Source organism: Balaenoptera borealis, assembly GCF_965194805.1.
Source record: "Balaenoptera borealis genome assembly, chromosome: 16".
NCBI lineage: Eukaryota > Metazoa > Chordata > Mammalia > Artiodactyla > Balaenopteridae > Balaenoptera > Balaenoptera borealis.
In genome coordinates this window covers 52,661,308-52,674,254 of record NC_138872.1, presented here as the reverse complement: position 1 = coordinate 52,674,254, position 12,947 = coordinate 52,661,308, and the positions used below count along the sequence as shown (strand labels likewise).

At 39.7% G+C, this 12,947-nt stretch overlaps 1 protein-coding gene across 1 annotated transcript; it reads right to left on the bottom strand.

Moving 5' to 3' along the window:
• Positions 1–9,659: 9,659 nt before the first annotated feature.
• LOC309613161 (olfactory receptor 1F1-like) lies at positions 9,660–12,624 on the bottom strand (the record flags this gene model as incomplete). Its single annotated transcript, XM_082359717.1, is given in 4 exon segments — positions 9,660–10,817; positions 10,821–10,913; positions 10,917–11,316; positions 12,512–12,624. Coding segments are annotated over 4 exon segments (1,059 nt in total), but the record flags the coding sequence as incomplete, so codon positions are not given.
• Positions 12,625–12,947: the final 323 nt, after the last annotated feature.

Here is a 12,947-nt window from a genome sequence, read left to right as displayed (position 1 = left end):
CAGAAGGATGAGATGGGGGAGGAAGGGAGCAGCGAGGGGATGTTCCAGTAATAAGACATGAACATATAATCTTCAGATAAACATGAGTGGCTAAAAGAAATATATGAAAAAAAACGTTTGGCCTTAATAGTAATCTAAGAATTATATATTGAAAGAACAGGATACCATTTTAGGTGCGTTAAATGAGCAGGTTGTGTGTGTGTGTGTGTGTGTGTGTGTGTGTGTGTGTGTGTGTGTGTGTGTGTGTGTGTAAATGTTTGGCTTGGCAGAAGAGGGATGACAGCAGCATCCATTTACTGTGACAAGAATGTTAAAAGAAAACTATTACTCCTTGACCCAGCAATTCATCTTCTATGTACAAGGGGAAGTATCACAACATCATCATGCTGAAAAAATTAGAAACGACCTAAATGGTTGGATAAATAGGGTGGCATATTATAAAGCTAATAAAAATAATGCTTTTCATTAACCTTAGTCGTCAGGGTAAGTCTCATCCTCTCCACTCTCTCGAGCCCACTCCAGCTTCACCTTCAATTCCAACACTTCACTAAACATTTATAGAATATTTCACCCAACAACAGCAAAATACACATTCTTTTCAAACTCACATGAAGCATCACCAAGATAGACCACATCTGGGCCATGGAACACACCTCAGCAAATTTAAAAGAATAGAAATCATACAAAACGTGTTCTCAGATCACAATGAGATTAAACTAAACTAGAAGTTAATAACAAAGTTGGCTGAAAAATCCCAAAATATTTGGAGATTTAACAACACACATCTAAGTAACAAACAGGTCAAAGAAGAAGTCTCAAGAAAAATTTTTAAATATTTTAAACTAAATGAAAATGGAAATACAACTTATGAAAATTTTGGGATGCAGTGAAAGCAATGCTTAGAGGGAAATTTATAGCATCGGATACATATATTAGAAAAGAATAAATACCTAAAATCAATCATCTAAGTTTCTACCTTATGATCTACAAAAGAGGAAATTAAATCCAAACAGAAGAACAGATAAAAATTATAAAAGAAATCAAAGAAATTAAAAGTAGGAAATCAATAGAGAAAATCAACAAAATCAACAGAGAAAAATCAACAAAATCAAAAGGTGGTTCTTTGAAAAGATCAATACAATTGATAAACCCCTAGCCAGGCTAACTAACAAAAGAAGAGAGAAGGCACAAATTACTATTATCAGAAATGAAAAAAGGGGGCCATCACTATGAATCCTGTGGGCAAGAAAATGATAATAAAGGAATATTATGAATAACTCTATGCCTATAAATTTGATAACCTAGAGGAAATGGACCAATTCCTTGAAGGACACAATCTACCAAAACTCACTCAAGAAAAAATAATCAGAATAGGCCCATATTAAAGAAACTATGAATAATTAACAACCTTCCAAAACAGCACTGGGCACAGATGGTTTCACTATGAATGCTATAAAATGTTTAAGGAAGAAATTATGCCAATTCTCTACCATCTCTTCCAGAAAATATAAGCAAAAGGAACACTTCCTAACTCATTCTGTGAGTCCAGCATTACCCAAATACCAAAACCAGACAAAGCCATTACAAGAAAGGAAAACTACAGCTAATATCTCTCATGGATATTCACACCAAAATTCTCAACAAAATATTATCAACTTGAATCCAACAGTGTATAAAAAGAATTATCTATGATGATCAAATGAAATTTATTCCAGGTATGCAAGTCTGGTTCAACATTTCAAAAGCAATGAATGTTAAAAAAAAAAGAAGAAAAATCATATAATCAGATCAGCTGTAGAAAAAGCATTTGACAAAATCCAACACCTATTTGTGATAAAAACCCTCAGCAAACTAAAAATAGAGGGAAACTTCCTCAACTTGATAAAGAACATGTATAAAAACTTACAGCCAACATCATAATTAATGGTCAGAAACTAGACGCCTTCCCACTAAGATCAGGAATAAGAAACAAAGATCAGGAACAAGGATATCCCCTCTCACCACTCCCATTCAACACATACTGGAAGTTCTGGCTAATGCAATAGGACAAGGAAATAAGGACTTCCCTGGAGGTCCAGTGGTTAGGACTCCACGATTTCACTGCTGAGGACCCAGGTTCAATCCCTGGTTAGGGAAATAAGAGCCCACAAGCCGCACGTTGTGGCCAAAAAAACACAAAAAACAATTTCTTTGATCCTAAGACCAATGCCACATGTTTTAGGCTTTTGTTACAATACTCTCCACATCTCTGTACTGAATTAGTCAGTCATTGCTGCAGTGGTACTTAGGGAAGATATCCCAAAACTCAGTGGATTATAGTAAGCATTTGTTTTTCTCACTCCTGGGTCTACAGGTTGGTTCAGGTGGCTCTGCTTCACCCTAGACTTCAAGTTGGATTGAGGTCTGATTCTCGTGTCACGTTCTGAAACTTGGACTAAAGGGGCAGCAGCTACCTGGTGAAGTCCTTCTTGTGGTAATCATGGCAGTGCAAGAGCCAAACCAAACTGCACAAGCAGATTTAAGGTCTCATGTTTTGACTACTCACATTTTGCTAAGGAAAGTCACACAGCCAAGTTCAAAGTCGACAGAATAGGAAAGTATATGTTACCCCAAGGGGAAGTGAGTGGGGACTGAATATTTGACAAACAATAATCTATTACAGTGATCGAAAAGATAAAAATCCTTGTCCTCATGGAGATTACATTCTAGTAAAAAGGATAAACATAAACAACTCAGAAATGAAGATAGTGTGGTCAGATAGGATATTCTCACAAATGTAAGCAAAGTTACAGGCACAAGGATGTCTTACACAGCACATTTGTAATGATGAAACACTGGACAAGGGGCTTCTCTGGTGGCACAGTGGTTAAGAATCCACCTGCCAATGCAGGGGACATGGGTTCGAGCCCTGGTCCTGGAAGATCCCACATGCTGCAAAGCAACTAAGCCTGTGCACCACAACTACTGAGCCTGCCCTCTAGAGCCCGCAAGCCACAACTACTGAGCCCACATGCCACGACTACTGAAGCCCACGCACCTAGAGCCCATGCGCCACAACAAGAGAAGCCACTGCAATGAGAAGCCCGTGCACTGCAATGAAGAGTAGCCCCCGCTCACTGCAACTAGAGAAAGCCCATGTGCAGCACCGAAGACCCAAAGCAGCCAAAAATAAATTAAAAAAACAAAACTAAACTAAAACACACTGGATAACCTAAATGTTCATCAATCACAGCTGTTTAAATAAAATCATATGTCAACTAAATAGACTGGTGGGGAGGTTCTTTATTACTTGTTTTGATAAATTTGATATATGGTATACATTTCCTTTAAAAACAAGGTTAAGTCCATATGTATTAACATGAAAAGGTGGAACTGATGAAGAGTTTTGGGGTATCTCTCCTAAAATGTTTATGCCAATATAATCCTTTATTTTCATCTACACAAAAGAGATGTTTGTAAAACACTCCTTAAGTTATATCTTGGGAATTCTTTTTTTTTTTTAATTAATTAATTAATTTATTTATTTTTGGCTGTGTTGGGTCTTCGTTTCTGTGCGAGGGCTTTCTCCAGTTGCAGCAAGCAGGGGCCACTCTTCATCGCGGTGCGCTGGCCTCTCACTATCGCGGCCTCTCTTGTTGAGGAGCACAGGCTCCAGACGCGCAGGCTCAGTAGTTGTGGCTCACGGGCCCAGCTGCTCCGCAGCATGTGGGACCTTCCCAGACCAGGGCTCGAACCCATGTCCCCTGCATTGGCAGGCAGATTCTCAACCACTGTGCCACCAGGGAAGCCCTCTTGGGAATTCTTTGCACATCAGAACTTACAAATCTACTACATTCTTTGAGTGGCTGTACTGGATTCCATTATAAGGATGGATCATAATTTACTGAATTCCTCCCCTTTAGATGGACACTTGGGGTATTTCCAAGTGTTACGTCTACTTAGTTTTACAATAATAAACATTTCTATACCTGCATCTTGGCATAATTTTGCAAGAATAATCTACCAGATATTGCAAAGTATTATAAAATTTTAAAAAAGCCTCAAGCTAAAATAGCATGGTATTAGCCCAATAATAAAAGCTCATATCAGTGTATCAGAACAGAGAATCTAAAAATATATCTATATCTCTCTATACCTGTATTTATATATCTACATCTATTCATCTCTGTATGAATTTACAGAGACATTCAGAGAATGGACTTGGTCATGGAGCTGGACATGTCAGAAACCTGGTTCCACCATGTCCTAACTGTGGGACCTTGAGACAGTCACTTAATCTCCTCAAACCCAGGGATGGCCTTGAGTGGGGATGATAATGATACTTACCTCATGGCTGCAATATTAAAATAGATATGAAGAGAAAAGTCTCGGCCAACTGGCTAGCACATAATAAGTTCCCAATGCATATTAGATACAATGATCGCATTTTACAAATGATAAAAGTGGTGTTACAAACAGTGAAGTATGGAAAGGTTATTAAAAAGTAACTGGAGCAATTTTGTAAATATATGAAGAAATGAAATTAGAGCCATAAACACAATTTATTGATTTAAACTGCAAAACCCAAAAACAACTAGAAGAAAATATAGCTAAAGATTTAAGTAATGAAAGAATGGGGAAGAAAAGCCTAAGAGAGCTGGAAGAAAATGCAATGCTTTCTGGTTATAATTATATGAAATTAAAATACATAATATGTCCAAAACTTAGCAAAACTGAAAAGTATAAACTAGGGAAAGCTAGCTGTAGTATTTGTGAAAGGGTGTCTGACGTGCTCAAAAAATATGGTTCAACAATTTGCTATGAAGTCAACATTTAAAGAACTCTCACAAATAATAAAAAACAATTTAAGGCTTCCCTGGCTCAATGGTTAAGAATCCCCCTGCCAATGCAGGGGACACGGGTTCAAGCCCTGGTCCGGGAAGATCCCACATGCCGTGGAGCAACTAAGCGCGTGCACCACACCTACTGAGCCTGCGCTCTAGAGCCACAACTACTGAAGCCCGCGCACCTAGAGCCCGTGCTCTGCAACGAGAAGCCACCGCAATGAGAAGCCTGTGCCTCACAAGGAAGAGTAGCCCCCACTCACCGCAACTAGAGAAAGCCCGCGCACAGCAACAAAGACCCAACGCAGTCAAAAAAAAAAAAAAAATTTAAGTGAAAAATGCCCAGGAAGGAAAATGTAAATCAAAGATCCTATATCCAGCAAAGCTTTCAAAAACAAAGCAGAACTGCTCTACAAAAATTACTAAAGGAATTCCTTTAGGCTGAAAGCAAGTGACCCCAGGTGGCAATTAAAATCCACACAAAGAGTGCTGATAAAAGTAGGTAATTATAAAAGATAAGTGCGTTTTTTTCTCCTTTACTCTCTTAAGTGATTTTGAAAGCAACTGGATAAAATAATATGTAGGTAGTGTATTGTTGGGTCTATAGCACAAAGAAATGTAACATGTGTAATATATTTGCCAATAACAGCACAAAGGAGTTGGGTGTGAGTAGAGCTGTAATGGACTAAGGAAATGACCACAGATGGTAAGGTAATAATTTAAGAATGTATTGTGGAGTTTATAACATTGATATAATATGTGAACCGATAATACACAAATAATGCTTAAAATGGGGAAAGGGAATAGAGCTATATAGGAGAAGCTTTTCTTTCTTTATTTTTTAAATATTTACTTATTATTATTTTTTTATTTGGCTGCACCAGGTCTTAGTTGCAGCACGTGGGATCTTCACTGCAACATGCAGGATATTTTAGTGGCAGCATGAGGGATCTAGTTCCCTGACCAGGGATCGAACCCAGGCCCCCTGCACTGGGAACATGGAGTCTTAACCACTGGACCACCAGGGAAGTCCTGAGAAGCATTTCTTTATATCACGGGAATTAAGTTAGTATAAATCTGAAGCTGATGTTGATAAGTTAAAATGTATATGGTAAAACCTAGAGCAACCACTAAAAAAATCCAAAAAATATAGTGAAAAAAATAATTACTGGGGTTAAAATGCTATATTAGAAAATATACAATAAATGCAAAAGAGAACATTAAAGACACAAAAAAAGACACAAGACACATAGAAAACAGAAAGTTAAATGGCAGACATTAATATTAAAAGTGAATGGGTTAAACAATCCAACCAAAAGTCAGAGATCATCACACTGGATTAAAAAACATGATCAAAGTATATGTTATCTACAGGGTACACACTTTAGATTCAAAGACACATTAGATTGAAAGTAAAAGGATGGAAAGAGATGTGTCATGCAAACAGAAACCACAGGAGAGCTGGAGTAGCTATACTAATATCAGACAAAACAGACTTTAAAACAAAAAATGTTACTATAGATAAAGATGGATATCTTATAATGATAAAAGGATAAAACAAGATTATATAAAATTTATAAACACACATGTATCTAATAACATGTATCTAATACATAAAACAAAGGCTGGAGATATTTTTCAAACTTTCAAGGAACAGTTACTGTCCATCTTATCATAAAGAATTCTTGGAAATATAGACTAAAAACTGAAAATGCTACCATTTATTCCTTTAGACAAAAATATCAATACACAATTATGGCAAACATAAAAAAGAAAATCATATGAAACTCAGAAATGGCCTCTGATTCTGAATTTTGTCCATTTTCATACAAGATATCATCTTACCTATCTCTCTGAATTTAAGGGGAACTGCCCTGTTTTCCTCTTTGTTCCTCAAAATCCAGAGCATCCTGCTCAGTGATGTTTTAACCAGTTTCATCTATTTGTCAATATTTTATTCTCTGCAATCATTTTCAAAATAAATTTAAAGTCATACTTTCAAATAGTAGTAAATTTCCTTTATGTTTTAATTCAAGAACAGGATTACTAGTGAGTACATTTTGCTAGAACAACTTGAAGGAAATACTAGGGGCTGGAAAATAAAATTGTGGAGACTATCCAGCAATTTAGAAAGGCTTTATTACAAAATGTAAGTGGAAAATCAGGATATAAATAAGTATCTGTGTAAAATATCACAGTGCATTGACATAAATGGAACAGAAGGTGGAAAAAATGCAGTTGATTAACACGACTGGGCACTGAGAATTTTGGAGGATATTTTTTCCTTGTTTAACTTACCCATGTTCCTGTCATAATGTTGCATGATACATAAAGCTCAGATACAAAGATAAAAAATAACTAGCTTGACAGGGGTGGTGATGGTGGTGGTGGGATGAATTGGGAGATTGGGACTGACATATATACGCTAATATGTATAAACCAGATAACTAATAAGAACCTGCTGTATAAAAAAAATAAATAAAATAAAATTCAAAAAAAAAAATAACTAGCTTGAATGCGTGGCAGAATTAGGGCTTCCTGGAGCCCTTAAATGAACCCTCTCCTTCCTGCCCCAACACCAGTGCGACCCTCCCATCACAAGTGCCTGTATCTCTGTGTCTCTGTTGTGAGAAAGAGAAATCAGCCCTGATATCCAGGAACCAGCCTAGCACTCACAGCTAGGTCTTGGTACTTTCTTTTTTTTTTTTTTTTTTCTGTGCCATGCAGCACGTGGGATCTTAGTTCCCTGACCAGGGATTGAACCCATGCCCCCTGCACTGGAAGCACAGAGTCTTAACCACTGGACAGCCAGGGAAGTCCCTTGATGATTTCTTTTTCTTTTTTTTTTTTTTAACATCTTTATTGGAGTATAATTACTTTACAATGTTGTTTTAGTTTCTGCTGTATAACAAAGTGAATCAGCTATATGTATACATATATCCTCATATCCCTTCCCTCTTATGTCTCCCTCCCATCGTCCCTATCCCACCCCTCTAGGTGGACACAAAGCACCGAGCTGATCTCCCTGTGCTATGCAGCTGCTTCCCACTAGCTATCTATTTTACATTTGGTAGTGTATATATGTCCATGCCACTCTTTCACTTCATCCCAGCTTACCCTTACCCCTCCCCGTGTCCTCACGTCCATTCCCTACATCTGCGTCTTTATTCCTGTCCTGCCCCTAGGTTCTTCAGAACCTTTTTTTTTTTTTTTTAGATTCCATATATATGTGTTAGCATATGGTATTTGTTTTTCTCTTTCTGACTTAGTTCACTCTGTATGACAGACTCTAGGTCCATCCACCTCACTACAAATAACTCAATTTGTATGGCTGAGTAATATTCCATTGTATATATGTGCCACATCTTCTTTATCCATTCGTCTATTGATGGACGCTTAGGTTGCTTCCATGTCCTGGCTATTGTAAATAGAGCTGCAATGAACATTGTGGTACATGACTCTTTTTGAATTATGGTTTTCTCTGAGTATACGCCCAGTAGTGGGATTGCTGGGTCATATGGCAGTTCTATTTTTAGTTTTTTAAGGAACCTCCATACTGTTCTCCATAGTGGCTGTATCAATTTACATTCCCACCAACAGTGCAAGAGGGTTCCCTTTTCTCCACACCCTCTCCAGCATTTATTGTTTCTAGATTTTTTGATGATGGCCATTCTGACTGGAGTGAGGTGATACCTCATTGTAGTTTTGATTTGCATTTCTCTAATGATTAGTGATATTGAACATCCTTTCATGTGTTTGTTGGAAATCTGTATATCTTCTTTGGAGAAATGTCTGTTTAGGTCTTCTGCCCATTTTTGGGTTGGGTTGTTTGTTTTTTTGATATTGAGCTGCATGAACTGCTTATAAATTTTGGAGATTAATCCTTTGTCAGTTGCTTCATTTGCAAATATTTTCTCCCATTCTGAGGGTTGTCTTTTCATCTTGTTTATGTTTTCCTTTGCTGTGCAAAAGCTTTTAAGTTTCATTAGGTCCCATTTTTTAATTTTTGTTTTTATTTCCATTTCTCTAGGAGGTGGGTCAAAAAGGATCTTGCTGTGATTTATGTCATAGAGTGTTCTGCCTATGTTTTCCTCTAAGAGTTTTATAGTGTCTGGTCTTACATTTAGGTCTTTAATCCATTTTGAGTTTATTTTTGTGTATGGTGTTAGGGAGTGTTCTAATTTCATTCTTTTACATGTAGCTGTCCAGTGTTCCCAGCACCACTTACTGAAGAGGCTTTCTTTTCTCCATTGTATATTCTTGCCTCCTTTATCAAAAATAAGGTGACCATAGGTGCGTGGGTTTATCTCTGGGCTTTCTATCCTGTTCCATTGATCTATACTTCTGTTTTTGTGCCAGTACCATACTGTCTTGATTACTGTGGCTTTGTAGTATAGTCTGAAGTCAGGGAGCCTGATTCCTCCAGCTCTGTTTTTCTTTCTCAAGATTGCTTTGGCTATTCGGGGTCTTTGGTGTTTCCATACAAATTGTGAAATTTTTTGTTCTAGTTCTGTGAAAAATGCCATTGGTAGTTTGATAGGGATTGCATTGAATCTGTAGATTGCTTTGGGTAGTATAGTCATTTTCACAATGTCGATTCTTCCAATCCAAGAACATGGTATATCTCTCCATCTGTTTGTATCATCTTTAATTTCTTTCATCAGTGTCTTATAGTTTTCTGCATAGAGGTCTTTTGTCTCCTTAGGTAGGTTTATTCCTAGGTATTTTATTCTTTTTGTTGCAATGGTAAATGGGAGTGTTTCCTTAATTTCTCTTTCAGATTTTTCATCATTGGTGTATAGGAATGCAAGAGATTTCTGTGCATTAATTTTGTATCCTGCTACTTTGCTTGGTGCTTCCTTGATGAACACAGAGAGTTGCACAGAATATCAGTGTCACACAAGGCCATTCTGTGACTGTTACAAAGTAAGACAAAACAAGACCACTCTGTAAGCATGTGAACACTAAAACATGAACACTGTCCAAGCCACAAAAATGACCAAACTCCCCCTGTGCTGGTGGATATGAGTGACTGCTACTTCTTTTCCAATCACAGCTTTGACCTCAGTCTAGTTTTCCCTCCTTCTAGATGAAATATATTAAGATAGCGAACCAAAATTATCCTCACTTTGTGACATTTTTGAATCCAGAGCAAAGACCCAATCCTTACCAAAATCACCTCATACAAGCCCAAGTCTTTTAATAAGTCCTTTTGAGCACCTTCCTACTAAGATACCTCACTATTCCCCCCATGATGTGTGTAACTCCCTTGTTACAATGAGTAATAAACGCAACTTATTCAACAAGAGGTGTGCTCCTAATGGGTTTTGGCTGGAGGGCACTGACGGTTGGAATAGTCAAGTTATTTGGTACAAGGATCTCTCTTTCCATCTTTATCCTGAAGAGGCTGTATCAAGTTTTGTTCTCCCAAGATAGATAGTAGATGATTCTCTTACAAAAGACAAATGTTAACTTTTGCATAATCAAAAAACCAAAAACATGATTTTCTTATAAATTAGTTCCCTCCATGATTTTCTTAGCCTATTTCATTACTGAGTAGAAAAAATTCATAGCAACCACTTTTCCAAGAGCCTCTTTTATGACCTGGCTTCTCAGGCTGTAGATGAAGGGGTTCAGCATGGGAGTCACCACAGAGAACATCGCAGCAGCTGCTATGTCTATCTCAGCTGAGTGGGAGGATAAAGGGTTGAAATACAGAAATATGATGGTGCCATAGAAGAGGAAAACCATAGCCAGGTGGGAGCCACAGGTGGAGAAGGCTTTCCATCTTCCCTTTGTGGGCTGGATTCTGAGGACAGCACAGGTGATAAGGATACATGATACCAGGATGCAAACAAATGGGGTGCTCATTATTGGCCGTGCTTCAATTAGAATCATCACCTCACTGAGGTGTGTATCAGAGCAGGAGAGTTTCAGGAGGGTGGTCACATCACAGAAGAACTGGGGGATGGCATTGTCTGCATAGAATGAGAGTCAAGCCATCAGCAGGGTATGCAACAGCATATCCAGGTTGGCAATGACCCACGATCCAGTGACCAGCAGGGCACAGAGCTGGTGGCTCATCTTTGCTTAGTAGTGTAAGGGGTGGCATACAGCAACAAAGCGGTCATAGGCCATCACAGCCAAGAGGAAATTGTCCATGTCCATGAACGTGAAAACAAAATACATCTGCGTGAGACACCTAGAGAAGGGGATGGTCTGCTTCCTGAGTATGTGGTTGGCCAGCATCTTGGGGACAGTGGTGGAGGAGAAGCAGACATCCACAAAGGACAGGCTGCAGAGGAAGAAGGACATGGGGACGTGCAGGTGGGAATCCGGGCTGATGGCCAGGAGGATGAGCAGGTTTCCCAGGACCGTGGCCAGGTACCTGCTCAGGAAGAGCACGAAGAGGAGCTTCTGCCGCTGGGGCTGCCTGGAGAGCCCCAGGAGGAGGAACTCAGAGTTACTTGACTGGTTTGTCTCTCCCGTGGGGCTGGACTCAGATGCAGAGAAGAGAAGCAGAGGTCAGAAACCTAGAAGCAAAGGGTTTGGGTGCAATAACCCAAGCTCCAGCCATGGTCATGTTAATAAAACCTACATTAGAGTTGCTCAGTCAGAATCTGCCCCTACTCCCTACACCCTCAACTTCCGACCTCCAGTCCTAGATGATGCTGGTCCCACTGGACTAATTTTTTAAATTATATGAAATATAACATAAAAACAACACACAGGCACATACACAGCCCTTCCCTGACATTATGTGCATCTTTGTTAACATTCTCAGGCTTTTGCCCACTTAGTAGATCATAGAGAGAAGAGAAACAGCTCATTGGTACTGGGTTTATCACAAGCAACAGATGAGGGATTCAGGACTTTTACTACTACTCCCTGGATCTGGAAGATTTAACAAAGGAGGTTCTTCAGAGAACTTCACCGGGGACTTCCCTAGTGGCACAGTGGTTAAGAATCCACCTGCCAATGCAGGGGACATGGGTTCGAGCCCTGGTCCGGGAAGATCCCACATGCCTTAGAGCAGCTAAGCCCATGCACCACAACTACTGAGCCTGCGCTCTAGAGCCCGCGAGCCACAACTACTGAGCCCGCGCTCTAGAGCCCGTGAGCCACAACTACTGAAGCCCGCGTGCCTAGAGCCCGCGCTCCGCAACAAGGGAAGCCACTGCAATGATAAGCCTGCGCACCACAATGAAGAGTAGCCCCGGGGCTTCCCTGGTGGCACAGTGGTTGAGAATCTTCCTGCTAATGCAGGGGACACGGGTTTGAGCCCTGGTCTGGGAGGATCCCACATGCCGCGGAGCAACTAGGCCCATGAGCCACAGCTGCTGAGCCTGCGCATCTGGAGCCTGTGCTCCGCAACAAGAGAGGCCACGATAGTGTGAGGCCCGCGCACCGCGATGAAGAGTGGCTCCTGCTTGCTGCAACTGGAGGAAGCCCTCACGCAGAAATGAAGACCCAACACAGCCAAAAATAAATAAATAAATAATAATTAAAAGGTGCTAATAATTTAAAAAAAAAAAAGAGTAGCCCCTGCTCGCCGCAACTAGAGAAAGCCCGCGCGCAAAAAAAGAAGACCCAACGCAGCCTAAAATAAATAAATAAATAAATAAATAAATAAATAAAATTCACCCATTAGTAAAGAAATATTGACATCCCCACTGTTACAATCTTACCTGGGAGAAGTTCGTGCTGTTGCTATCAAGTGTTCTTCACCTTTGAGGAACTGGCCAGTGCTCCTCTTTATTATAAGGTTTGGAAAGTCTTGGAAATCTAGGTAGGTCCTGAGCAAATGAGGAGCGGAGATTCATGGCCTTAGCTCTCTGTGCAGGATGTTTGGGGGTATCAGAGATGGGTACTTACAGTAGCCTCCATGGCCACTGGGACCAGATTCCCTGAGAGCCTTATTAGAGACGAGCAGAAAGTAATTGTCCCACCTATTTCCTGGTCCCCATGAGCCCAACCATGATGAATGACAAAGCATATGATCTAACTCCTGGGTCAGAACTTGGAGATAAAGCAATCTGGGTGGAGAGAAGTCCCAGAGAAAACTCCCTGAGATTTCCAAATTCATCACCTTGCTGATCTGGGCTTATGTTTATGTATTTGAAA